At 45.0% G+C, this 26,459-nt stretch overlaps 1 protein-coding gene across 2 annotated transcripts in view; it reads right to left on the bottom strand.

Moving 5' to 3' along the window:
- The window catches only part of SPON1 (spondin 1), a 420,788-nt gene that overhangs the window by 368,865 nt on the left and 25,464 nt on the right, over positions 1 to 26,459 (bottom strand). For both annotated transcript variants that reach the window (XM_088470447.1, XM_088470448.1), the window contains exon 2: positions 12,449 to 12,555. In XM_088470447.1, the coding sequence (XP_088326573.1) occupies positions 12,449 to 12,555 (107 nt within the window). The remainder of the gene's footprint in view (positions 1 to 12,448; positions 12,556 to 26,459) is intronic.

Below are 26,459 nucleotides of genomic sequence, written 5' to 3'. Positions count from 1 at the left end.
AGACTTGTTTAAAATTGATCTATTCTCTCTCAGGGGCGGTGGCCCGTCCGTCCTTGGCCATCTCTTGAGTGGCTAAAGCCATTGAGAGCTGGGCCAATTTACTGGAAGATACTTTTCCTGAGGATGCTCTGGAAATGCAGAGAGCTTTAGTGGGACAGATTAGGGATGCCACTTCTTATATTGGAGAAGCGTCTTTGGATGCCAGTCTTCTGACTTCCAGAGTATCGGCTGCAGCGGCTAAGTCTAAGTCAGCTTTTCTACCTTCGGCAGTTGCATCTTCTAAGGCTAGGACCTCTGCATTTTGGTCTTTTCATACTCAGGGAAAGTCCAAGGGACAGTCCTTCCCGAGGCAGTCAGCGACCATGGCCGCCCCTAAGCCTAAGAAACAAGCATGGAGTGCTAGACGCCCTTCTTCCAAGCCAGAGGATAAACCTTCTGCCTGATGGGACGGGCCTCCCTCTGGGGGACCCCAGAGTGGGAGGCCGACTTCTTCAATTCGCCCAGTGCTGGTACAACACCACCATGGATGCCTGGGTTCGAGAAGTGGTGTCTCAGGGGTACGCCCTCTCCTTTCATCGCAGACCTCCCCATCAGTTCTTCTGCATGAGTCTTTCTCAGGACAAGAGTAAGGCCTTGCAGTTTCAGGAAGCAATAGAGTCCTTGCTGAAAGCAGGGGTCATTGTTCCCATTCCACCTTCTAAATGCGGTAAGGGTTACTATTCTACTGTTTCTGGTGCAGAAACCCAATGGGTCTCATCGGCCTATCCTCAATTTAAAAACGCTGAACAAGTTCCTCAGAATACCCAAATTCAGGATGGAAACTTTGCGTTCCATCATTCTGGCTATGGAACCTGGGGATTACATGGTCTCCCTAGACATCCAGGACGCCTACCTTCATGTTCCTATAGCACCTTCACACCAGTGGTATCTGAGGTTTGCTATACGACAACTCCACTACCAGTTTCAGGCTCTGCCCTTTGGCCTCTCCACAGCTCCAAGGGTATTCAACCAAAATTATGGCGGTCATGGCGGCCCATCTTCGGAGCCAGGGTATACGGCTTCTGCCATATCTGGATGACCTCCTATTGCTGGCAAGCTCTCTGGACGTACTTCTACAACATCTACACCTGACGATCGCTTGTCTGTAAGTGCACAGGTGGCTGATAAATTGGAAAAAGTCCTCCCTGATTCCTTCACAACAGATGGTTAATTTGGGAGCCCTTCTAGATTCTCATCAGCAAAGGATCTTACTGACTCCGGAAAAGATTTCCTCCTTACAACTGCCTGTGCGCAGTTGCCTGAAGAATTGCCAAGTATCCGTTCACTCTGCTGTGAGGGTTCTGGGGTCAATGGTGTTCGGCATTCGACATGGTGGAGTATGCCCAGTTTCATTCCAGGCCCCTGCAGGGGCTGATTCTATCCAAATGGAACGGTTTACCACACCAGATCAGGACTCAGATCCTGGTGTTGTCTCCGGAGGTGCGCCTGTCATGTGCTTGGTGGCTTCAGACATCACATCTCATCAGGGGTCACCCCTTTTGGACTCCAGACTGGGTTCTGCTCACGACAGATGCCAGTCTCTGGGGTTGGGGTGCAGTGACAAGTCCACTCTCACTTCAGGGCCATTGGACTGCGGAAGAAGCGGTTCTCCCCATTAACATTCTGAAACTTCAGGCCTTCCAGTTGTCCGGTCACGCTCTTCGAGGAAGAGCCGTGCAAGTTCAATCTGACAACGCCACCACTGTGGCGTATATCAACCATCAAGGGGGGACTTGCAGTCGAGCAGTGATGTCGGAGGTGTCACGCATCCTGTCTTGGGTCGGAGTGCCACCCTTCCGGCCATCTCGGCAGTCTTCATTCCAGGAGTCTTCAATTGGGAGGCGGACCTCCTCAGCCATCACGATGTGCATCCCAGGGAGTGGTCGCTTCACCCAGAGGTATTTCAACTACTCATGGACAGGTGGGGACTGGCGGAGATGAACCTCATGGCCTCCCATCTCAATTGCAAACTGCCCATGTACGGGTCCAGGACAAGAGACACCGGCCGCAAGCCTGGTGGACGCGCTGTCAGTGAAATGGACATTTCAGCTGGCGTATCTATTCCCTCCGATATCCCTGCTACCTCGGGTCCTTCGGAAATTCAAACAGGATGGATGCACGCTTCTGCTGGTGGCTCGGGCTTCGCTCAGACATCCTTGGTACTCCAATCTTTGGAGCCTCTCCATCGACTCTCCGTTCCCTCTGCCTCAACATCGGGAGCTGTTGTCTCAGGGGCCCTGCCTTAACCCAGATCTGGGTCGTCTGTCTTTGAAGGCGTGGCTCTTGAGACATCCGGCTTAAGGTCCCGGGGCTTTTCAAGTTCAGTCATCAGCACAATGCTACAGGTGCGCAAACCTGCTTCAGCCAGGATTTACCACAGAATGTGGCATACTTATTTTCAGTGGTGTGAGTCCAGAAACTACGATCCTCAGGCGTTTCGTGTTTCTAGGGTTTTGGCATTCCTTCAATCTGGTTTGGACCTAGGCTTACGCCTAGCTTCTTTGAAGGTTCATGTGTCTGCACTATTTGTGTGGTTCCAGCATAGGATAGCTACTCTGCCTGATGTCTGATGTCCGCAACTTTTTCCAGGGTGTTCTCAGGATTCAACCTCCCTTTGTTCCCCCAGTGGCTCCTTGGAATTTGGCGGTGGTACTTCGAGCCCTACAGGGTCCTCCGTTTGAGCCTCTTGAGTGGGTGGAACTCAAGTGGTTGACGGTTAAAACTGCTTTTCTCCTGGCGATTGCTTCGGTCAGGAGGGTGTCAGAATTGGGGACGATTTCCTCCTTTTCTGATTTTTCATTAGGACAGGGCGGTGCTTCGCACTCGTCCGGGTTTTCTACCCAAAGTGGTTTCTAAGTTCCATATTAATCAGGAAATTGTTGTACAAGCCTTTCAGTCACCTGACCTTTCGGCTGGTGAGGCTTCTTTGGATGTCGTCCGTGCTCTCAAAGTTTATGTGGACCGGACTAGTTCTATTTGGAAGTCGTATTCCTTGTTTGTCCTCTTTGGTTTTCACAAGCGGGATTGGTCTGCCGGCAAACAAACTTTGGCCCGTTGGCTTCGTTTGGTTATTTGTGAGACTTATGCACAGAAGGGTTTGCCTGTTCCGGCCTCTGTTAAGGCTCATTCTACTCAGTCTGTGGGCTGCTAGCCTTGGCGCCTTGGCTGTTCAGCTGTGTAAGGCGGCAACGTGGTCTTCCATCCAGACCTTTCTGAGGTTCTATGCTTTTGACAACTTCGCTTTTCAGGATGCATCCTTCAGGCGCTGGATTCTCCTTTCAGCACAGGAGCGTCCCCGCCCTTAGTTGAACTGCTTTGGAACATCCGCAAGGTCAACCCTGTGGACCCCCTATGGACCCTGAAGTAGAAAACAAGAGATATGGTAAGAACTTACCTTTGTTATCTCTGTTTCTACGAAGTCCATAGGCGCCCGCCCTGACGCACCTGGCTTCATATGGGCTTTGTGGCTGGTCACCGGTTTTCCATCTCCCTGTCTGTTAGTATGGTTCTTGTGTGTTCCAGTCTTCCTTCTCTCTGTTTTTCCTCCTCTGGCCTTGGCTACTTACCTACTGAGGTGCCTGTGGCTCGGGGGCGGGGTATAGAGGAGGATGGACCCAGTGCATCCTGGGAGCAGCAAAAGCTTTAACTGCGTGGTGCCCGTGGATCCAGATATACCCCAAGGTCAACCCTGTGGACCCTATGGACTTCGTAGAAACAGACATAACAAAGGTAAGTTCTTACCTTATCTCTTGTTTTTTTATTATACTACTCAGCAAGCGGCAGCAAAACTGACGTGTTGAAATTTTGACTATGTTTCTGGTTCACTCTGATTCACTGCAAAACTTTCTGACATTGTTGCACCCATCCTCACAGCCACCGTGATGGTGCACAAATGGTGCAATGACGGCCAGTAGTGGTTTCCCTGGAACATGGATTATGTTGTAGAATTTCTGTCTCAACTTGTTATGTCCCCCTGTATTTGTTCTGCTTCCTGCAGGCCACAAACATTATGTTGATGGCAATATACAGCCCACCGGTTGCACGTCTATGATCTAAACACAGGCTCTGACACCTAGGGCTGTGGGAGAGATGATTAGGGTCCTACAAGTCTCAGATCATCTGCTTCATTCAAGAAACAAACACTATGGGGCATATTTACTATAGTGCAGGTTTTTAGAAGTGGAAAGGTTGCCTATAGCAACCATTAATCATTTATCTAGCACCGTCTAGAACAGGGTTCTTCAACCCATGGCCCGCGGGCCACAGAAAGCCCACGGAGCCATTCCCCGTGGCCCGCCGATGATTACTGTAGTGTAGACCGCAGTAAGCGCAGTCTGCACTACGGACAGAAACAAACACACTGCCGCCGGCAGCAGTGTGTTTGTTTTGACAGAAAGCCAATGAGAGTCAGACTCTCATTGGCTGCTGCTGCATACACATTGCCACTGCCCGGCAGCGGTGTTAATCAGTAGCCAATGAGAGTCAGAGAGACTCTCATTGGCTGCTGCGCCCACTGCAAGAGCCGGGCTGGAGCTCACTCATGATCTCCGCCTTCCGGCTCCTGCAGTGGGTAATGGGAGAGACGTCATGACGTCATTCCCATAATTCAGAGCGGGTTGGCCCGGGAGGACGGAGGAGCAGACGGCGGCGGGAGTGGGGATTCAGGTGTTTTTTTTTCTTTACGTGTGTTTGTCTGCTGCACTTCTTGGGGGGACTACTGCGGGGGGCACTGCATGGGGGGGAATACTACTTGGGGCACTGCTGTGGTGGACCACTACTGAGGCACTGCATAGTGGGACCACTACGGGGGCACTGTATAGGGGGGGTACTACTACTGAGGGCACTATATAAAGGGCACTACTGGGGGCACTGCATATGGGGGACCACTACTGGGGGCACTATATAAGGGACACTGCATATGGGGACCAATACTGAGGGCACTGAATAAGGAGGACCACTACAGGGGGCACTGCATAAGGGGCACTACAAGGGGCATCTTTACTGGGGGCCTGCATAAGGGGGACCACGACAGGGGGCACTGTATAAGGGGCACTGCATAAGGAGCATCACTACTGGGGGCCTGCATAAGGGGGACCACTACTGGGGGCACTGCATAGGGAGCACCACTACTGGGGGCCTGCATAAGGGGGACCACTACTGGGGGCACTGCATAGGGGGGATTTCTACTGGGGGCATTATATAAGGGGCACTACTGGGGGCACTGCGTAGGGGGGACTACTACTGGGGGCATTATATAAGGGGCACTACATAGGGGGGACTACTACTGGGGGCACAGCTGGGGGGGGACTACTGGGGGCACAGAATAATGGAGACCACTACTGGGGTCACTGCATATAGGGGACCACTACTGGGGGCACTACTGAGGGCACTGCAGAGGGGCGCAGTTATGGGACATAATTAAAATTGCAGGAGGGGGCAGTTATGGGTCATAATTGTGTGAGGAGGGGGAAGAGTTTAAATACTGCATTATAGCTTACTGGCCCACGGCTTCGTGAAGACCCCTGGTCTAGAAGAGAATAACTAGAATCTGATTGCTTGCTATGGGCAACAACTACACTTCTAAAAACCCGCACTTTAATATACACCTAGTGGTCAGATAGACACTGGTTGTTTCTGCCACCAGGTGTAATCTTGTGTCCAGGAGGATCAACCAGGGCCGGAGCTACCATTAGGCAGCTTTAGACAGCTGCCTATGGGCGCTGGCCACTTATGGGCGCCACTGAATCAGCCTGCCACTAGAATGAAGAATGTCTCTGGTTGAGATATCCTCCATCTATCTACAGTACATCATGCTGCTAGAAACTGCTCTCCCCTGCTCTCTGTCTCACTAGGCTGGGGCTGGGCTGCCAGGCTGCCTGTCACTCTTCACACAGACAGCGGCAGCCAGACATCGTACAGCACAGCTCCTGTCCCCTGCAGTTTCCTCCCCTTCCATCACTAACAGGCAGCCAGGCACAGAGTAGCTCCACCCCCTTGAAGAGACAGACTGAGACGACGAGGAGCCTGTGCTGGGATGAGAGCTGCAGTTGCTGAAGAGTGACACCCTGGTGGTAAGTGCCATGTTCCTGTGTCAGAAATGTAAAATGACACCTGCAATTTACTTTTATTTGCTATGTTTTGCACTGTGCCACTCCCTCCCTGCAGCTGGCTATCTATCTATTTATCCCATGTCTATCTATCCCCTGTCTGTCTGTCTCATGTCTCTTTCATGTCTATCTATCCCATGTCTGTCTGTCCCATCTCTGTCTGATGTCTGTCTGTCCTATGTCTCTCTCATGTCTATCTATCCCATGTCTGTCTCATGTCTCTATCATGTCTTTTTGTCTCACGTCTCTTTCATGTCTGTCTGTCCCATGTCTGTCTGTCATTTGTCCGTCCCATGTCTGTCCGTCCATTCATCTGATATCTATCTATGTATGTATGTATGTATCTATCTATCTACCATATCTATATAGCTACCATATCTATATATCTACCATATCTATCTATCTATCTATCTATCTCTATCTATCTATCTGTCTATCTAATATCTATCTCATATCTATCATTTATCTATCTATTATCTATATATATATCTCATATCTATCTCATATCTATCTCATATCTATCTATCTACCATATCTATCTATCTATCTATCTATCTATCTATCTATCTATCTATCTATCTATCTATCTCATATCTATCTATCTATCTCCCATATATCTATCTATCTATCTATCTCTATCTATCTATCTGTCTATCTAATATCTATCTCATATCTATCATTTATCTATCTATTATCTATATATATATATCTCATATCTATCTCATATCTATCTCATATCTATCTATCTACCATATCTATCTATCTATCTCATATCTATCTCTCTATCTCCCATATATCTATCTATCTATCTATCTATCTATCATATCTATCTATCTATCATATCTATCTCATATCTATCTATCTACCTGTCTATCTAATATCTATTTATCTATCTCATATCTATCTATCATTTATCTATCTAACTCATATCTATCTATCTCATATCTATCTATCTCATATCTATCTATCTCATATCTATCTATCTACCATATATCTATCTACCATATATCTATCTATCTATCTATCTAACAAATCTATCTATCTATCTATCATATCTATCTCATATCTATCTATCTAATATCTATTTATCTATCATTTATCTATCTATCTATTATCTATATATCTGTCTATCTCATATCTATCTATCTCATATCTATCTATCTATCTCATATCTATCTCTCTATCTATCTCATATCTATCTATCTATCATTTATCTATCTATTATCTATATATCTATCTCTCATATCTATCTATCTATCTATCTATCTATCTCATATCTATTTATCTATCTCATATCTATTTATCTATCTCATATCTATCTATCATTTATCTATCTATTATCTATATATCGATCTCTCATATCTATCTATCTATCTATCTATCTATCTATCTATCTCATATCTATTTATCTATCTCATATCTATCTATCTATCTATATCTTTCTATCCATCTATCCATCCATCCATCCGCTTTACAATTTAGCTGCAATTTGCGTTGTTTGAGCCTACAATTTTTTTCCGCAGATGCAGTCTGACGTGTGATAGTGTACTATTAGGGAGCTGGAGTAGATATGTTTGTGAGGGGCTGGGCAGAGGGTTTGGGGAAAGCAGGGGTGGCATAGTGAAACTTTGCCTAGGGCGCCTTAAAACCTTGCACCGGCCCTGGGTCCACCACTATGCCAAGCTGATGCAGTGTACAATGTCAGACTTCATTATCACTAACAGAAATATATAATGTTCTTATTGATCAAATCTAATTATCGTCTGTACATAAACAGTACAAGACCAGTAGAACTGCTAATAAAGTCTAAAGTTTTGTTTGTTCCTATCGCACCAGATTAGTAATTGATTTTCTCTCTCATTCCCTCCTGTTCAGTAATTATTTACAATGAAAAGAGCCAGTTTTAGGCTGAAGTGTTACAGTGCGCTACCACCAATAACTATAGGTATAGATTACATGTGAAATGAAGGATGTCAGAGTTATCCTCCAGTGGTCTTTACCGGAGATCGGGATTTTCACTACTTAATAAAACCCACAATCTTTTTTCTTTAATACATTAGTGGCACCAATTTGGTGCTAATACAGAGTTGAAAGCAAGTAAAACCCAATTGCATCAGCTAAGTGACCGCACACATACCGTGGGGTTCATATCCAACATTATTATCAGAGCACACTGGCATTAGCCCCATCCTTGTGCAAGAGATGCGTCTGAAAACGTATGGATCTCTGCGTACACCCAACTCTGCACAGTTCACAATTCTGCCGACACACCCTCAGATTATATAACAGGATAATAACACTGACACAGCATATACTGAAGCTGCTAGCAGGGCAGTAGCTTCAGCAGCATGTTCTTTCATTGGGACACAATGATAGCAATGTTAAAGTAAACACTGCATCAACATAGGTAATAATATTCCACTCTTTCACCAAAAACAAACCTACTAGGGGGCATATTCAATTAGCCACGGCTGTAATTAACGCACCTATCAGGGGCAGAACTATGGGAGACAATGGAGGCACCTGCTGCCAGGCGCCAGCACTGAAGGGGCACCTCTTCCATCGCCCACTATATATTCACCCCACTTAGGGCTGTAAATATGTAGCCAGAGTGTACTGTCATGGCCGCTCAATACATGGCACCCCTTCCCGGCACCTGAGAAGCCCCCATAACCATATACTAGTGGAGAGCTCTGTGTCAGACCATCAGCTGCCGCTTCCATCTATCAATTTAGCTTGTCCCTACTCATTGGTGTCGCTACTCCTCAGCAGCTTCTTATGCCAGTGAGACACGTCTGACGTCCCCCCTCACCCACAACTCCCTGTACTACTCCTCCCTGGCAGCAGCCCTAGCCCCGGACCCATGCAGAAGTCCTGGTGCCCCCCCTCACCCACAATTTCCCGTCCCACTCCACCTTGGTGGCAGCTCTAGCTGTGGACCCATGCAGCAGTCCCGGTGCCCCCCATCACCCACAACTCCCCACCCCACTCCTCCCTGGCGGAATCTCTAGACACATACCTGTGCGGTGGGCTCGAGGATAAGCACGGCTGCAGATCTTCCAGGAGCTGGATGTCAATAAGGATGTACCAGACTGAGCTGTGGGTAAGAATCCATGGGAGGCAAGGGCCTGGAGCACCAGCAACTGAATCTGGGGGCAGATCTTTAGTGGAGCAATTGGCAGTAGATTGGGCATTTTGTGATTTGTAGTCCCACCACAGTGGAAGTCTTACAGTATCTTTACTCAAACTCAGGGGTCTATTTACTAAGCAGTGTTAGGAGACAGAGTGAAAAGTGATAAGAAAGTAATAAGGTGCCAGCCAATCAGCTCCCAACTGTCATCTCACAGGCTGTGTTTGAAAACACTGCTTAGTAAATAGACCCCTCAGTTCTCAAAGTCCCCACATCAGGTGGTTTTTCCCTCCACCAGGGGTATCAAGAGGGATCCCCACCCCACGTCTGATGGCTTTCGCCTCCATCAGGAGGACTCTCAGCCTCATGCTAATTGCACTATACAGGTCACTATCTTATCTGTAACTAATGCATAGCTGTATATACAGTACTCCTAATTAACCCCAGGGCTGTAGCTGAGGTCAGTCAAACATTACATTCCTCAGTGCAGTCCCCATCTCTATAATAGATAATGTTGCAATGATATCCCTTATCTTGTATCTCTGGTATACGATGGGAGAGCTGTATTACCTTTGCATGGGGATGCGTTTGGCATCCAGACCACCGGGATACTGAAGGTAAGTAGCGGGGTTGGGTGGAGGGTTAGGGGTTAGGCACTAAGGGGGGAGGGTTAGGTTTAGAGTGCAGGGATGGGTAGGATAGGTTCAGGCACTAGAGAGGGAGGTTAGGGTTAGGCACCAAAGAGGGAGAGTTAGGGTAGGGAGAGGGGGAGGGTTTGCATACCGACTAACAAGTGTCGTTATGCTAACCCTGTCGGGATGCTGGAGACAGGATTCTGAACACTGGGATCCCGTACCCAACCCCTTTGCATGTGTTTCAGACACATTAACTGAAGGGGATCGATAAACAACCCTAATGTAAACCCTTCACTTCTCCTTCAGCGCTACTGTGAGTGAGTGGTCTGAGTAGAGTGTCAGGGAGGGATGCTAGGGATACTGTGTATGAGTGGAGAATGCCAGGGGGGAGTGCTAGGGATCCCTCTCCTGATACTTTTTGTGATCTCTAGACCATAGGCAACAGCAGCTAACCCCACCTTGAGATAGTATTAGCTGCCGGGGCCAGTCTCCAGAATGCAGATACTTTCGGGGGATTCTATAAATCTGCAGATATCTCCCGACAAAAGGGTGTCTTTGGGGGATAGCCTGCAAATTTCCTTTAGTAAGTAAGCCTAATACTTTTCTACTAATAGAAACATAGTCAGATATTCGGGGGCTGGGGGGCACCAAATGATAAGTCGCCTCAGGGCATCTGGGATGAACTTACACCACTGACACCTATTGGTCCTAATTTTCACTTAGCGGGCTATGCACGCTCCCGATACTCACCCAATTGGAAAAGCACTTGTGCGGTAATTTGGGTTGTTATTAACCATGCTAAATGTATAGAAAAATTAGCAAATAAATATTGTCTAACAGTATAGATGTCTATTAGTGGCCAATAGGAATATATTTGGGATTCTTGTAACCAGTGGGTTAAATAAATAATTTCTACATAGGCATATAAGCTGTAACACACAACCTGTGCTAGGCCCCATTGAGGTTTGAAAAGAGATTGTATTCATGTAGTCTATGCACATACTGGTCAGATAACCTTTTGGGGTCAAATAAGCCATATATTGAGGGGCCAACTTGTACCTGGCATTATTATTAGATGTATAATGAGCCCTTAATACATTATATGGTGTTATCAGTAGACTGTTAGCCACAGTCCAGTGGGGTGACTATTGTAAAATGTCTAGAAATGCTAAGCATTATGGGTTATTGACAGTGATGCCCATTTTCTCTAGACAAAAGGAGCTTTGAGAGTTTATCTCCAGACATACTAGGACACGTTATTACTGTATTTCTTTGTCTGATAGTATATGTTAGTGCTTACAGAGCATGTGCAAGATGTAAGAATGGTCCATGCTATGTTGTACCAATCAGTGCTTGGTACCCAGCATGTAACTAATATAGGCTTAATATCCGGAAAGCCAACACCCATATTAGGGTATATAAATCAAGGACCTAGACAAAGGCTCTTTGGCTCGTGCATGGACCTGAAACTGCAGTAGGGTGCCTGCAATGTATATTGAACTGCCTGGGCGTTATTGAAATGAGGGCTCCCCAGATGAAGATGAAGTACATCTTATTTTGAAGAGGATAAATTACCGGTGTCATCTGAATACATAGACAACAGTTGAGTATACTGTATAATTTGTATGTTAATTGTTTGTTTGTTGTTTGTTTGTACCTTGTAAATAAAGTGTGTTCATTTGTACTCACTCAAATTGTCACGTGTGTGTACTATTAATTTCTATCAGAACGAAACCCACCGTTATGCAGCTCTTCAGTTTACAAATGATAAAAAGCAAGTGTTTTTCTGCAAATAAATGTTCTACATTAATGTGGGGTGCATAAAAAATGCCATAATTGATTAAAGTGTCATTTTAAGCAACTTTTCAAAATTTGCAACCTGCAAGGTTAAAAACACCTGTCCCATCCATACAGCACCCTTATATATTATCCGCCCCACCCATTATTCTGCACTTAGCAGAATATCACCCCAAATAGGACATGCAATTTATGGGCCAAATTAAGCTAACTAAAAACTAGGGATGTGCGGGCTCGGATTAGTTCGGATTTTCCCGCCAAATTCGGATTTTTCCAGTCTCAGAAAGAGTGTCTCTGAAAGAGGCAATACTGTACGTCATCTTTCATGGACTTTTGTCCAGGAATGATTATGTTTGTCCATGAAAGATGACGTTGTGCCTCTTTCTGAGACCCGTTGTTTGGTGGGAAAAATCCGATTTTGGCAGGAAAAGTGCCCAAATATTAAACATCCCCTGTTTCTGAAACAGTTCCTGACATTTTAACCTTAAAATAGCTATTTTCTCAAAGTTTCCACCTGCTCCGGGGCTCTGAGAAAAAACAAGCAGTAAATCCTTTAGAAAATTTGCGCAGCTAATTGATTAGAAAACAAGTTGCGGCCAGCCGCGTTCACTTGCATTGCGGCTTAACGCGGCTAATTGACTATGCCCCTAGAAATGGATATTTGCATTTTCCTGCATAACTGATGGTTGACTGAAAACCAACTATCTCTATATATGTTCTTGACAAACAGGTTTACTTACCTGAAAAGACCCGGCGTGATCATCCTCTTTTTCTCCTTCTTTTCCCTCTTTCAGCGCAATAAGAGTAAAGCCTCGGAAATATGCAGGACTAGCAGCGGAGAGTGTTACTGTAATACAAAGAGCAAAGACTGAGCAATTCCTGACACAAACAGGATGCTAAAGAAAAATTCTAGCCAAAACGGAAGGTTAATAAATATTAGAGATGTGCGCTGACCCGCGTGTTTTGGTTTTGGATCTGGATTCATCTTCGTGTTTTGGTTTTGGATTCTGGCAGAAAACTATTAAAATCATTAAATTGATAAAAACAGCTAAAATATCCGAATCCAAAACCTGAGTTTGTTTTTTAATTCCGAGTTCCGAACCGTAAACAGGGACTCAGGGCCTGATTCAGAGCCGCTCGTTTGCTATGAGCGATGTTCGCACAACTGCGCATGCGTATGGGTCGTAATGCACATGCGCAAACAAGTCATTGCGGTTGGAAATTGAGCGCTCGCAAAATAGCGCGGGGCTGCTAATTTGATTGACAGAATGTACCGTTTGTGGGTGGTAACAGGGGAAGGTGCTTGAAAACGGGGGAGTGGAGATCCGGACGCAGGCGTGCCTAACGGTAAAAAGGGCATTTAATGGGAGTGCAAAATTAGTAAAGGAGCGTCATCGACCACGTCACTTGGTTGTCTTTTAGTCCGAACTGCTCGCAGTGATAGCGGTAGGATAAACCTACCACAAGCACTGCAAGCAGTTCAGATGCCTTTCGGTGTACCCGATTAATCAAAGAAATACCGGAGATGACGTGTGGTGCGAACGGCAAAGGGGCGTCTTTACAAAATAGCGAGCGCATTTTTCGTTCGCTCGCTCAGACATAGAGGTGTCAATAAACCGCAATGAGCGAGCGCTCAATTAAATAGCCGGCCATTAAATCGGTATGCAGTCATAATGTCTACAGCATAATTTTATTATGGTATGAATGTTGACAGCCAGCATGCGATGCGATTAGGGTTAGGCTATGAATACGGTTAGGGTTCGATTAGGGTTAAGATTACAGTGCAATTAGGATTAGGGTAAGATTGGGGTTACGTTTTGGCTGCATTTGGGGTTAGGTTTACAGTAGGGTTAGGATTAGGGTGCAATTAGGGTTAGGGCTAGATTAAGGTTAGGATTAAACTATGATTATGGTTAAGGTTAGGGTTAAAATTACAGTGCAGTTAGAATTAGGGTTAGCTTAGGGTTAGGAGAAGGATGCAATTTGGGTTAGGGTGAGTGTTAGGTGATATGTAACAGTAAATCGCATTGTCAACATGCTGACAGTTGACATTCACAGTGTTGACATCGTGTCATGATGTCAGTGTCAACATTTGACGTGTCGACATTCCCAACATGTCAACAATCTGAATGTATCAACATTATGCTTTCGACATTCTGAATGTCAACAAAATATACCACACCCTTCAGAACAGGGTAACACCGTACCTAATACTCGCCGACATTTAGGAAAACAGAGTGATTGAATAAGAGCAGAGTTTTTTAAACTTCAAGTCTGGGGGCTGGCTTATGGGGCACCATGTGATTATTTGGTCGTATTGTTTTTAGGGGTGTGTCTTTGTCCTTTGTATTTGAGGCTTTGTGGGTTGATACAAAGCCTTAATGTTTCTGTTTTCCCTTGTGGAGTATGGGTGAGCTCTCTGAAATTCGGGGAAGTGGGTGGTCCAGGTGCTAGATGACATGACTGGTGTTTAATCACATCATCATTCAGTTGCAGCAATGTGCACCTCCCACCTGGAATGTCCCCTCCACCATCCCAGAATGTAAAGTTAAAGAGTCAGCAGACAATAGTAGAATTTAGGGGTCTATGTACTAAGCCTTGGGTGGAGATAAAGTAGGCAGAGCTAAAGTACCAACCAGTTAGCTCCTAACTGTCATTTTTTTCAAACACAGCCTGTGACATGGCAGTCAGAAGCTGGTTGGTTGGTATTTTATCTCCGTTCACTTTACCTCCATCAAAGGCTTAGTATATAGACCCCTTTGTATTGAATCTTAGCTTAGTGACATCCACCCAGAACATATTTTTTACTCTTTGGGTTGCTGGTCTTTTGTATAATAACATTATTTTTGACAAAACATTTAAAAAAAATTTGGAATATTTGGCGTCAGTAGTTTTATATACTTATTTTACCTTATTCAAATATATTCTGTGACCAACAAGAGCAACAGTTTATTCAGCAATAAACTACAATAGTACCAGTTAATACATAGCGTTTTTTTCAGTGTACACCACAAATGGCCCTCATGTGTACGACTATACAACTGAAAGGGGTAATATGTTCATGTTGTTTGCTGTGGCAACTGACTGACACTCTGGCACACTTTGTGTTTTGGAAATAACATTGGACTTAGGGTCTCATTCAGACCAGCTCGCAAGCATATCAAAACTTAATATAAATAATAAATAAAGACTCAGACGTGACTTGGCAGATAATGATCAACTATTTATTTATAAAGTAATACTAATAAAAACTGTATATAGGCAAAGAAAGGACAGCCAGAAAACAGCGCAGCCCATCAATGGACCACTGAACAATAACAAACATGTATTGCAAATTCAAACTGGGGTATCTAACTCCCCCTTCTAAAGTTAATTGATGACATCATAGTGCTGTCGATTTTAATTGGTGTTGGAAATGATGCGTGTGCTGATACTGTAGAGTTATGTAGGCACACACCAGCGGATGGCTGAAATGATGAACAGTCCAGTTACTTAAAGAGTGGTGTAGCTTTATTGAGAGATAGCAGGCACAGCTGTACTCACTGTTACATGCACTTGAGTGGAGCTGTGTTCTATACAGCTCAGCAGCTTGTCAGTGTATGCTGGAAACGTGCAGGAGTGCATGGATGCTGTAACAGCTTTAAATGCAGGTATTAACCATGTCTCTCATTATGAGCTAAGTAGGAGACGTTTGTTTCCCACTGTGTCACTTTCACACAGTATAAAACAAGAGGGCTCCTGCCAGATTCAGCACAAGGGGTAAAATGAGCACAAGTGCTAGGAGATTAGCTGACCTGAGTCTTTGCCCCGGGTGAAAGAAAGCCCAGGTTTGCAGATTCTCCATGGCATCTGCTATTAGCTCTGCTATTCTGCACTGAATGACCAAACAGACAGTGCCAGATTAAGGTCTGCATGGGCCTGGAGCTGAAATTTATAAAGGGCCTATTGTGTGCCACAGCAGGGGTGTGTGACAGGATGTGGATTGAAAGATATACAGGAAAAAGGTAGACAATGAATGTATAGATAGACACCAGATGTTATACAGTCAATAGGTCGACAGAGACAAAAGGTTGACAGGGACAAAGGGTCGATACACTAAAGGTTGACATGTAAGAAGGTCGATGGGTACAAATGGTCGACAGGGTCAAAAGGTTGACATGAAAATGGTTGACACAAAAATGGTAGACAATTTTTTTTTCTAGCCTTTATCATCATCCTAACTCTAACCCTCCTCTTGGTGCCTAACCCTAACCGTCCCTCCTGGTGCCTAACCCTAACCGTTGGGGTAAGTGCCTAACCCTAACCAAAAAATTAATGTGTCGACCATTTTCATGTCGACATTTTGACAATGTTGACCATTTGTACCTACCAACCTTCTTTCATGTCGACCTTTAGTGTGTCGACCTTTTGTCACTGTCGACCTATTGACTGTCTAACATCTGGTGTCTATCTAGACATTGCCTACCTTTTTATTGTAGATCTTTAGACTGGATCCCTTGTGACAAGTGCTGTCGTAGAGTGACTAGTGATGTGGGTGCATTACTAGTGTGTGGGTTTGGTCAACACAGGGTGTGTGGCTATCTCCATGGAGGTCATAGCCGGCACCTACCTTCAACCACTTTATAGTGCCTTTAAAAAAATATAAAAAAAATAATGGCAATACTGGACCATGGAGGTTAAAGGGTTAAATTGAACAGCGTCTGTAATAAGTTAACAACCTGGTAGATTCGATGTTGTTACCTTGTTACAGGCGCAATGAACATATTGGTGATGTTTTCATCCATAAAGATATCGCTCCCTGGAAGGTGGTGGAAAATACTCATTTTCTATAACGCAGGAAAGGGTGTGTAAGGTGTATCGGATGCACAACATGTGGCTAATTGGAGATGGGGACACTTTTGTGCATCCCCACTCTGGCAAGAAAGTCAAAATCAATTGCGCACATACCTGCAATTATGTAGTTACAGTACGTGACCTATTTTATTAGATGTCCATGTGGATTCCGTTATATCAGTGTATATATTTATTTAATACAGAGAACATCACAGTGACCACTAGATAATGCATATAACATTGCACTAACTACTATATAATACAGAAAGCATCGCAGTGGCCACCATAATGTATAATGAAGAGAACATTGCAGTGACTACCAGATAATGCAAAGAACATTACAGTCACTGCCATATAATATAGAGAGTGTCGCAGTGAGTGCCATAACACAGCATCAGTGCTCGCCATATAATACACTAAGCATCCAAGTGTCCGCCATATAAAGAATATTGCAATAGGTGCCACAAAATACAGAGGACATCACAGCCACATACCCCTGAAATGGGATAAATCAGGTAGTAAGATGCTGGCAGATCTATATCTATAATACAGCGCCCGCTTAACTCATCCTTCACTCCCACCTTCCTCCATACTGTGTGCACCACAGCCAGTGTGTCAAGACAGACACATTGAGCCTGCGACTGCGCTGTAGTGAAGCAGAGCCTAGGTAGGAGGCCGACACAGCCACAGCCTGCTGAAGGGTGATGATTATTGATAATTATTACCCTTCATTGATCCAGCCGCAGCAGCTCCCTATATAGACATACACACACATACTGTGTGTATATATATATATATATATATACACACACACACACACATATATATATATATACACACAAATGTATTTTTATATACATTTACAGACACACATATACACATAAATACAAACATACTTATGTATTTTACACAGACCTGTGGGAAGGTACTTTGGTTATGCACGGTGCTTTCTCCTCGCCTGGTGACAGCTGCTCCCCCCCTGTGCTAGCAGGGCCAGCGCTAGGCTTTGCTGCGCCCATCGCCGCCCTGTGTTATCGCACTTTCCCTCCTCCTAATCAAACTAGAGCTGGAAGGGAGGGTGGGCGTTTAATGCGCCCGCCGGATATAATGACGCTCTGGCCAACGGACCGGCTTGCCCGTGCCTGGAGCTGCCACTGTGTGCTAGGCAGCTCAGCCTATTCCCTCAGGCTGCAGGCTCATACTCATAATTTCTATGCCCAGCTGTGAACTCAGTTGCCGAAAGGGGCGGGTGGGGGATGAATGGGTGGGCTTCTGGTTACCCAGGGGAACACAATTGTGGACAGCCCAGGAGCACTCTTTAGCATGACCTTAGGGTGGAGCTTCGGGTGGCATGGAAGCGGAGTTTCAGACTGCAAGCTGAGGCCATTCCGATGGCCCAGCAGTGGAGCTTCGGGCGGTCCATAGGTGGAGCTTCAAACAGCCGATGTAGGAAGGGGGTGAATGGTCGGTGCTTTGGATTTTTCATACAGTGTTGTTGGATCCACTGCAGTACAGATAGTGTTGACAGGGAACGCACGTGAAAGCTGGTTTTGTGGTTAGTTTGGGTACGCCTTACTACTACTTACTATTACTTACTACAGTAATACCGGGTGAACATTGTGTTCAAACTGTAATATCATCGGGGTAGGAGGTCCCTCTCCTGGGGTAGATGGACACCTCCAAACACCCAGCAACCAGGAAACAGCACACCAGTCCAGGTTTTCGTGCAAGCTAGCCGCAGCTAATTTTTATTGTGCAGTCTAAAGTTGAAAACATAAAAATAAATCCTAGCCCGTCTGGGCACTAACTAAACAATAAATTCTCTCTCTCAAAGTGTTAGGGCCTACTGCCCTCACCACAAACATAGGTATATGCACAGTACTTACAAGTAGTACATCACAATGTCTCTGAAGAAGCCTTACTACCTGCTCTCCCCAGGTATGAGACACTGAGACAAACCCTGACACAACCTTTATTAGCCTCTCACAGCTGCAGTCACTAGTTAGCCTGCTCTTAGGCTGAAGGCCTCAACACCTGAAACAGCCCTGTGAATGGAGCCCTCCCTTCTCTCTCACATCCCCCAGGACCCATTATCCGGCTTTTACTTAGAGCCCAAACTCTGATCAAGCAGACACAGACATTTCCTGGTGGTTTAATTCTCAGAATTGAGGACACCATTATTCCTGACCAAATCCCCAATTCCATTTGATAAAATGCAGCCCGAAACTTGCAATGAAGTTCCAGCATGCTTCACTGTTGCCTGCAGACTGGAAGCCGCTGTCTGCTTATCGCAGCCCGGACTGGCAGTCCCAGGGGGAGGAGACACCTCCCCCTGGGGCTGCCTGTGCATGACTGGCAGGTGGTCCTTCCATTAGGAAGCCAGCTCTAGTCGCAGTGTAGCCAGTGCAGTCACGGACTGCACTATCTCACTGAAGTGGAGGATTTTACTGGGGGGGCTGCAGCCTCGCACCTCCTAGTTAAAATCCGCCACTGTATGGGAGTCTTCTGGACAGAAGACAAGTATGTTTCAGATCTGGGGCAGGATGCAGTAAAGGTAAAAATGTGTTCAAACCCCAAAAATGCACCAACTTAGTTGCAGTGGGTAATGCCTTTTCCTGATAGTGTTACCCGATAGAAGCCTATGGGCTTCTATCAGGAGAGTGCTGTGAGAGGGATCCCATCAGATCCCTCCCAGCACCCCCCTTGGCGCATGCGTCCTTCTGCTCATGCGTAGAAGGATGCCATAGGGGCTTCTGGGTCATAGACCCGGACATCCCTCTATTGCAAAGGGACGCACTTACCGAGAGAGCGGTCCTTTGCGGTATCCTTCATGCATACCTGGTGTTATGAAAAAGTGTCCTCTATGAATAAAAGCAGGGGTCACTGTTGGAGCAGTGTGGTTATAGGAGCCATCCCTATAGGAGAGGGGTGGGCTGCTGCTGAGAATATACTGCTGAGAGTATCCGAGCTGCATTGGAGGAGTCTGGTAACAGCTGCAGGAGAAGTAGTGCAAAGAGAGGCAGATGTGTGGGTGACCATCTGTATATGGCTGGCTATTAGCAGAGAGAGGCTGACTGGGTGTGAGACATTCTTTATATTCTCTTAGGAGAGACAAATGGGTCAATCCCATGCGATGGGAGTGAGTTGCCATTGCAACAGCGCTAAAGCAATGGCACCGCACCTCGCACCCCTCTCAGCTTGCTCCGAGCCCGAATTCGCATCCTATTGCTCCGAGCCCTATGGGGCTGTGGGCTGTGAGCACTTTTATGCAAATTCGGGCTGTCATCAAGCGCGCCTGTTGTCGTGATTACACACACCGCGAGTACATCGTAAATAATTGGATTGACTCCCAAAGAGAGGCAGAATGCAACAGAATCCAAGATCTATGAGTGTGGAGCTGGAGAACCATACAGCGACGGGCCAGGTGGACCTCCATGTTTAAGGTGCAAAGCATTTATTGTAACTGTGCATTAAGGAATGGTGTCAACGTCTTGACTTCTATATGACAATGGATGAGGTTCTCTATTCAGCCCCTGAGAAACACTCTGAGTTTATTGCTCTTTGGTCCAATTGGATTGATTTTAAATCCTCTGCCTCATATGCAGCCCTCATTCCACATTCTTAATTTCTAAATATTTCTGGTGACTTGTTTCAGATATTGGTGCATTCAGTGTCTATCTGCATCCCCCTCACCTTCTCCCCCCTTGTCTTTTTCTCTCTGTGCTATTCCTCTTCACTTTCTCTTTTTTATCTTTCTCTCTTTAAAAACAAAGATATATATATCTGCAATTGGGCTGGACCAATTTGCAATATGTAGCACCTCTCCTTCTGTATCAACACGTACTTCTCTATAGATTGTAAGCTTGTGAGCAAGGCCCTATTACCCTTATGTATGTCATGTATGTATGTCTTTTACAACCCAGTATAATGTTAATTCAAATTGTAAAACGCAACGGAATTTGCTGCGCTATATAAGAAACTGTTAATAAATAAATAAATAAATATATATTTATTTTTCTTCTGATTATTTTTATATATTTTTCTATTTTATATAGTGGAACATGCTGTACCTTAGATTTATCTGAAGCATTTCTGTTTTGGTATCTGTATATCTAAATATGGATTTGTATTATTGTGGGTTTTTTTTCTGCATACAGTCCATGTTTTGTACTGATTTTATGTTACAAAATCTGTCTTTGTTTTGAAAATAAAGAATTTATATAAAAAAAGACTGTGCTGGAGGAGAAGAATGTGGTGTAATGCAATGATATTTTTTAAGATTGTCTTATGCCATCTGACACGCCAAGAAGTTCAGTTGGAGGAGGAGGAGAAGCATCAGGAACTGTTGCTGCATCACTGTGTGTCTGTGTTTTCATAATGTCCTGTTATAAACCTGCATGGACAGAGACCCCCTTCTCAGGTGTTGCCCACACCCTGGAGACCTAGCCTGGGGAAACGGGAGGTGTATTACTACATAAGCACTTTGCACTACACTGCATTCTGAGCGGGGGTTACACTGGTTTAAAATACAACCCTGCAATAGCCACCCCAGCAGGATGGCAATATGGTTTCTGTTACTTTTTTTTTGTAGTTTATTGTACCTCAAGTGCAAATAAGCCCCATACACTGTACGACATACAATATAAGGTGACCTAAGCACCTCTGCTTCCCGAGCAACAGTTTGCCGGCAACTGCATCATTTGCGCTTCACAGTACAACATCCTACAGAACCGTTACCCACCACTTAAATAAACATTCATTCCTGTTAAATAGTAACGGGTGAGCTAGCATATTGGCTTCCACCGTGAATTATTTAATGTTATGTGTACACAAAGTATTATCAACTTGGGTTATTATGGAGCTTCCAGATGGCTAGGAAAAGCCATCTATGAGCAAATGTGTTCTGTCCAAAAACATGGAGAGTAGCCAATGAGCTAATGAATGTAAGTACAGTATTATTGCCAGCCTAAAAAAAAAACGACATTCTGTTATTTCCTGCATACACATTTTATTATTATTATTTTGTTTGTTTATTTGTTATTATGTTTTGTTACTGTTGCAATGATCTGGGTTTCCGGTGCGTGTTGTTTGTGTATTGTTCTTGGGCTGCTGTTTTTATTTGTTTATTGTTCTTCTGTTGTTTTTCCTAAGTTGATGTTTCAGCATGTTCTAAATTTGGGTAACTAAATGCACTGCTCTGTCCTCTCCTCGTATGATGGACACCGAAAAACCAGATTATCATGTATGACGCAAGCTGAGATATACAGTAGCTTTAGTGTCATATATCACGTACACACAGTAGCGAAGTGTGTCCATGGGGGAAATGCATCAAATTAGAGACACCCTGCATCACCGCTTATTGCAGCGATTTAGGATGTCTTAGCGCTGATACAAAAGTAGTCGGTGAAGTATTGCACATATTTACTCCGTGGGCAATTTGGCGACCCCTACCCCATCAGTGTGGCGCAGATGCGATATGTAGTTGCGCGTCTAGGCTATGCATGTGCCGGGCTAAATGTTAACGGATACTGGGCCTGATTCAGACCTGGACGCTATTTGCGTCTGCTCACTGGCTAAAAGGGTCCAGTTATTAAAATCATGTGCTCGCACTGCGTCGCGTAAAGGACCCACTAATAGCGAGCGGCCGCACTATGCGCTCGCACCTGTATAAAGACGCCCCTTTGCCACTCGCAACACATCATCTCCGGCAGTTGTAGGAGTAATCGGGAACATCGAGGGCCATCGGAGCTGCTCGCAGCGCTTGTGGGAGCCTTTTCCCACCACAACATTGCGCGCAGTTCTGGCTAACATACAACCCAGTCACATGTGTAATGACGCTACTTTGCTAATTATGCACACCCATTAAACGCCGTTCTGATGGTCGGGCACGCCTGCGTTCGCACATCCACACCCCCGTTTACAAGCACCTTCCCGTTACCACCCACAAACGGCACTATCTTTCACTCAAAATAGTGGCCCGGGCGAGCACTGCGGGCTACGGGCAAGCACTTTCCCATCGCAATGACTGGTTCGCGCAAGCGCATTGCAACTCATGCGCATATTGCGAAAAATCGCTCAATGCGAGCAAGCGCAGCATAACATCCGGGTCTGAATCAGGCCCACTATTTTTTCCAGACTGTACATGTGCCACCCTATAAGGCCACACATGCGCATTAACTAAAGGACGACCGACAGAGCCATGGCAGGACTTTAGGTATGCATAGCACCGTCGCAAAATGGTTGCCATGTTTTTTAAAGGCCATGCTTTACGCCACTTGACAAATTGCCAAAGCAGTTCACCGCCATAGCTGGCTGTGACGGCGATGAAATGACAACATATGTTATGCGCCATTGGAGAAGTCTCTGATTTCTATACTTAATGCTTCCTTGCGGCTGCGCAGTACCGCCCACATCGGAATCAGGCCCATAGTGCGCATCGGCCATACTAATACACCAATAAATATATGAATTTACATTCAGCTCTACACGAGCCCGTGTGCACCCGATGACATTTTGGACCAGATTCTGTCTCTCGCAACGCCGATGTTCACGGATATCAGTGACATTTTGCTACTGTGTATGCGCAAAAATCCCTAAAAATATGTAGGGCACGTGAGTTACACAGTGTACGCACAGGAGTGAAGGTGCTATTGAGACGGTATCAGAAATGTAACGGGAATGTGCTGAGTGTTCCTGGGAGGTGGCTATACATACGGAGATGGTCCAACTTATGGGCGTGTTATGGAAGTGTTGCAGGTGTGTTACTGAGGTGATCACGTACACAGACGCTCACATTGGAGGCCATACTTAGACATAAAATTTTCACCTACCATAGGGCCGGTGCAAGTTTTGATGGTGTGACTGGTGGTGAAGTCTAAAGATGCACCAGGCAGTATCAGTGATGCCACTATGGTTGGTGTCACCCAGTGTGCCTACTCTCACCCTGTTACTCCCATTTCAGGACTCCTCGGGGGTGTGACCTCATGCCTACAAAGCCACGCCCTCTATTCTATGACTCTTTAGGGGAGTGACCATGTCTCACGCCTTCATTCTCATCACACTGGGGGGCTTAGCCAGCGCTCCTGGAGCTGCAGGGCAGCTCCCAGCCTCTCCGGTTACAGCGTGGTGCTTGGTGACACCAAAAAAGCAGAGCAGCTGTGCTAATATGGTGTCACCCGGTGCAGCCTACAACCCACTAGTAACGCCCTTGGGCAGTATTAAAGCGTATACAGAAGCTAACAGTGGGCGTCTCATTCATTGCACATTCCTACACATGAAAGTACACCAGGGAAAGGCTTGATGGCGGCATTTGCAGAAAGTTGCGCACGTGTGACCACTAAAAGACACAGATACGGACCTGTCTGTGCCAAACTCAGGTCCTTTGTGGCATTATTAGTCTATGAAAAGAGAAAGTTGGGTCTGGGAACATTGGAGGCTAAATTCTGCCAAAGAAACATGTAAAATACTGTATCAATGCCACATGCACTTCTCTATGGGAAAGATACTGTATAACAGACAGGATTTTTTCCATCAACTCTCTGCCTGATAATATGGAAATTACAATAATGAGCCTAAAGACCACCGACCTCTAATTACTACCTACGGTACTCTCTAACTGAATAACAGCTCATCTCTTTCAAAAAGCAATGTGTAATTGTGTGTTTAGTTGCTGTGGTTTAGAGAGTGAAGCAACGGTCTAGTTCTACCTAAGTGTACAAAAATACATCATTTATGCAGAAATCGGATTATTTTACAAAAACTCCATTAGGAATTCTGGTGGTGGCGGAGATCTTCATACTGCACAGTGTTTCTGTTTCCAGTTGTCAGAACAGCTTTCTAGATCTGAGACATCATTAATTGGTATTACAGCCAGAGAATATGACAGCAAATCCCTGTCCGTGGAACTGTATTGCTGTACAGAAGTCAGTGGTAATTTAGCAACAACAGTCCCCTTTTTCTCACTGCAACTGCGCTGCTATACAGACGTGGCCGCAGTGGTAGTGGGCAGAGCAGTGGGGGGCTGGTCGTTGATCCGGGCCCAAAAAGGGCCCCTCCAACCAACCAGGGTTCAGGTCATACTTGCCTACATTTTTTATCACTTTGCCGGGAGAACTCGGGGAGGAGAAAGATTGGATCGTGATGGGGGCGGGGCCTGACGTATCGCGTCTTTAAGCCCTGCCCCCCATCGCAGCAATTTGCCTCCATTGCCACAAATGTACATAAGAGGCGGAGCTAAATGACAGGATTCATGCAGAATCGCGTCACTAAGCCTCACCCCCTACTTGGGGACCCGCGATCGCCACGGAAGTTCTTCCCACTTCACTAGGGAGTGGGCAGAAAGTGGGAGAGGTGCCTACCATTCCAGGGGAGCGGGGGGTTACCCGAAAAATCGTGAGCCTCCCGCGAAAACCGGGAGGGTAGGCATGTATAGTTCAGGTAAGTAGTAACAGCCACCCCCTCTCGGCCCCACACCCTTCTCATCATGCAACTCTGTTTTGACATGAAAGATCAATAGCTTATTGATATAGCCTATTGGGGTGGTGGTGACAATAGGTGTCAGGTGGATGTGAAAGTGACTGTTAGACAACATAGAGACTCCTTAACCAGGATGCTGGGTTTGGTACAAAAGAATAGTATTGTTGTGCTCGTGTGTTGGGGCAGCTCAGTAAAAATAAAGTTCAATATAGTCAAGCTGGTACTGAGTGCTTAGATAAATAAGGAGGAAAAAATAAATGAATAGAAAATAAACATAAACTTAAATAAAAATAATGTAGGAAAAATAAAATGAATAAATAAATAAAAGGAAGCATATATATAGTGCAAATTTTATGCGTTTATAATGTTTATAGCCTTTATAGGAAGATTTGGGGAGCAAAGATTCGGGGCTGTTGAGGAAACACAGCTGAATTTCCTCTGCAGCCAAACAAGCATTACTTAAAATATTCCTCTGCTCCAGTCCTGTCTCTTCCCTCCTCCACACTGGAGCTTGTATGAGCTCCCCTAAGGTTATCCAGCCGATGAGATCCAGAGTCCACTCCGTTCAGTGTGAACCCTGCAAACTGGAATTCAGATAAGCCTTAAAGTGTTTTTCTTTTGGTACGCACATTTGATTTCAGCACCAGTTGCCATTTTGTTTAACAATATTACCCTATCAGGCGCATGTCTTTTTAACCTTTTTTTAGAACTAATATATATATATATATATATATATATATATATACATACACACATACAGTCATTTTGGACTTGAGAAGCTTGTGCAAATTCTGATAATTTTTTTTTTGTCTCCATAGTTCAAAAATAGTTCTTACAAGTATATTTGTCCCCAAAAAGAAAATATTTATATACATCTAGTAATTTTTGGCGTGAGGAGCCTGCACACTTCAAGCGCTGATTGTCAAGCATCTGGTTTTATCCTTATTGCTCATCTCCCTGTGGTCACATTGAGATAATACATAGCTGTTTCTTTCTAGGTGACTAACATATCCAATATTGAAACCACAATCGAAATTCATCCCGTAGTTTTTGTGTGATGCCGGAACGAACAGACAGGCAGGCGAATAAAAATGTCTCCATAGCTCATACACAGTCCCAAAGAGTACAGTTCTCAAACAAAAATTCTACGTACAGACATAACCATTACAACTTTATTATAAGTACAGACTATGCCGTTATTTATCCTATTCATCAAGCTCAATAACCCAAATTAGCACAAGCGCTAAATGGATTATGAGAGATTACTGGTGATGAATCGCTCTTTAAAAATTTTGTATGCACTAAAAGGCAGATCTATCACAGCACAAAAAGCTCTATTATTACCGACAAAGAGATAGAATGGCATGTTTATGATTATGATACCATTATGCCTTATTTGCAAGGCACACTTTTTCTTTATACACTATATTATGGTACTGACAT

The sequence above is a fragment of the Taudactylus pleione genome, unplaced genomic scaffold, assembly GCF_031769625.1.
Source record: "Taudactylus pleione unplaced genomic scaffold, aTauple2 ptg000100l, whole genome shotgun sequence".
NCBI classification, from domain to species: domain Eukaryota; kingdom Metazoa; phylum Chordata; class Amphibia; order Anura; family Myobatrachidae; genus Taudactylus; species Taudactylus pleione.
This window is presented reverse-complemented; position numbering and strand designations above follow the sequence as displayed.